The following is a 2,565-nucleotide window of genomic DNA, read 5'->3' on the forward strand; positions in this document are numbered from 1 at the left end:
CGTGTATTGAGTTAAGGTCAAGCTAGGTTATGACAGTTTTATAAGGATTTGATAAAGATATATGTAGAGTTGGAGTTAGTTAATTAATAGAATGGAGCTAATGTTTTAGATAATGATCTATTGGAGCTAAGATTAGTATATAATAAGTGTGACATTTTTAGAAGGGGGGAGTGCTTTGCTAGGATTTAGACAGTACATATGCTAGCATAAATGTAACATCTTTCGTTTGTATGATGCCTCCTCATTGTATATATGTACATAAATTAGTGCACTTTTTACTGACTTTTTATTGGATTTAGCATTACAAGGATTTATCAACCAAGGATATCTTAATTATAATTGGATATATACTCAGTGGAATTAAAAAGTTATAATTGCTCGGTCACCTCCGTGACACGTTGATAAGATCAAGTTCAAGTTCAAGTTCAGTTTATTCTCCCAAACCAAAATATTGGTACATGGGGTACAGTAAAACATATATACATTTTAAACAAACTGGTCAGAGGTACCCTTCAGTTTTTTTGCTGCATTCATTCTGATGTATTCTCTGTCTTTGAAGTAGGAGAATTTCGCTACTATCTTCCGCGGGTATTCGCTAAATTCATCATATCTACCCATCCTGTGTACTCGTTCAAAGTCGATAAGGTAGTCCAATCTGTACTTTCGTTGTAGAAAATCCTGAAGCACCTGCTCAGTGTCCTCCCATGCTCGCTCTGGTATCCCTGAAAACACCAAGTTATCGCGCATAGAACGCGCCTTCAGATCCACCACAGAGTCTTGAAGATTACTGTTTTTTTCTCTTAAAGCCTGTAGTTCTAAGTTTACTAATTTCTGGTCAGTTTTACACTGTTCAATATTGTTCTTGTTACAGATGATCATATTTCTGTTTGATTTGGTTTCTTCATTTACAGAGTCAAACAGGTTTCCTAGAGATTTCATATTTGATTCAAGCTTTTCAAAATCTTTCTTTGTACACATGATATCTTCCTCTAATTTATTGAGGTGACCTTTCATAGAGTTTAGAGTGCCCCGTATTTCGTCTAACGAGTTGATTTTACTTTCAATTGTTGATAGTCTTGAATCAAGAGCATTGTTCTTAAGCTCCATGTTTGAAAGTTTTGTGTTTATCTGAGTTAAAAGAGTGTGTAACGATGAAAGAGTTACATTGCCTTCTCCAGTATCATGTGTATCATGAGTATCGTGAGTATGTCTGTGTTCTTCTTCATATACAATGGCTCGAGTTTCCTCTAAGAGTTTGGTAGTTTCAGACATTTCAGACATTTTTCCGGGGGAACACAATCAATACACAGAAGAACATTAACACAAAAAACACACGTTACTTATCTCCACATGCATTCTATAGCTCGACTGTAAACTGTAAGCTACAATCATACAAGGCATCAACTGATTTGCTTTATTTCTAATTTAGTGAACAATTATTAAAATCTACTTCTTGTAACCACTTTGACTCGTTTTACTTTTTGCACCTGTTCTCTTTAAACAATTTTTTTAATATGTCAAACAAACCCAAGTCCGATCGATAACGTATTATTTTACACCTTTTTTAAATGAATGCATTGTGCGATAGTTGGATAATGGATAAGGGAATTTCCTGAATGTTAAAAATTCAACAATACGAGTTGTAAACAACGGTATCTTAACGTTCATGTTTTCTTAAATAGTTGTGCAATTAGATATCAAAGGTTAAATTCGTCCAATCCATGTATTGTAATGGATACGTTTTCGATTAAGGAAAAGGTGAATATAAAGGCAAACATCACACTTGTTTATTGTCGAAACAAAATCAGGTCTATCAGACGCGGTGCACTAATGATTTATGGGTTCAGACCCTTACTGTGCACCTCTATAAATTCCGTATAATTGTTTCAGTTTTTCTACTTTTAATAATTTCGTTTCTCTTTATATATTAATTTAGTTTTTCTTTATTTAATAATTTCGTTTCTCTTTATATATTAATTTCGTTTTTCTTTATTTAATAATTTCGTTTCTCTTTATATATTATTTTCGTTTTTCTTTATTTAATAATTTCGTTTCTCTTTATATATTAATTTCGTTTCTCTTTATATATTAATTTCGTTTTTTCTTTTTTAAATAATTTCGTTTCTCTTTATATATTAATTTCGTTTTTCTTTATTTAATAATTTCGTTTCTCTTTATATATTAATTTCGTTTTCCTTTATTTAATAATTTCGTTTCTCTTTATATATTAATTTCGTTTTTCTTTATATATTTTTGGTTTGCACTATTGGGCTTCCGTACTATTCTGCAGAAACCTTTATCACGTGACAAAGTTCTAATTCTTATCATTTACCATTGACTTTAGTACATCCTTGAATCCATTTTGCAAATGCACTAAAAATTCTAATTATATAATTTTAAAAAAAATATATTCATTCATAATGCTTTGAAGACATCCTGAAATAAAAATGATCACTCATCTCAACGTTGAATATATCTTGTGCTTTCCTAACCTTGTATGGATGCTTTTAAAATTGTAAAGGATTTTTTTTTTGAAATACTAAATTTTGTTTGCAGCCGATTTGA

At 31.0% G+C, this 2,565-nt stretch overlaps 1 protein-coding gene across 1 annotated transcript; it reads right to left on the reverse strand.

Moving 5' to 3' along the window:
- Window positions 1–486: 486 nt before the first annotated feature.
- Window positions 487–1,281, reverse strand: LOC134263905 (uncharacterized). The gene has a single exon (XM_062746263.1). The coding sequence runs from the start codon at window positions 1,279–1,281 to the stop codon at window positions 487–489; it is 795 nt and encodes a 264-aa protein (XP_062602247.1).
- Between the last annotated feature and the right edge of the window lie 1,284 nt (window positions 1,282–2,565).

Source organism: Saccostrea cucullata, unplaced genomic scaffold (genome assembly GCF_032062105.1).
Source record: "Saccostrea cucullata isolate Sc308-1 unplaced genomic scaffold, CSIRO_AGI_Scuc_v1 ctg11432, whole genome shotgun sequence".
Taxonomy (NCBI): domain Eukaryota; kingdom Metazoa; phylum Mollusca; class Bivalvia; order Ostreida; family Ostreidae; genus Saccostrea; species Saccostrea cuccullata.

Bases quoted from the DNA above. Each gene is read 5' to 3' on its own strand.
- LOC134263905 (XM_062746263.1), bottom strand. From the start codon at position 1,281: ATGTCTGAAATGTCTGAAACTACCAAACTCTTAGAGGAAACTCGAGCC.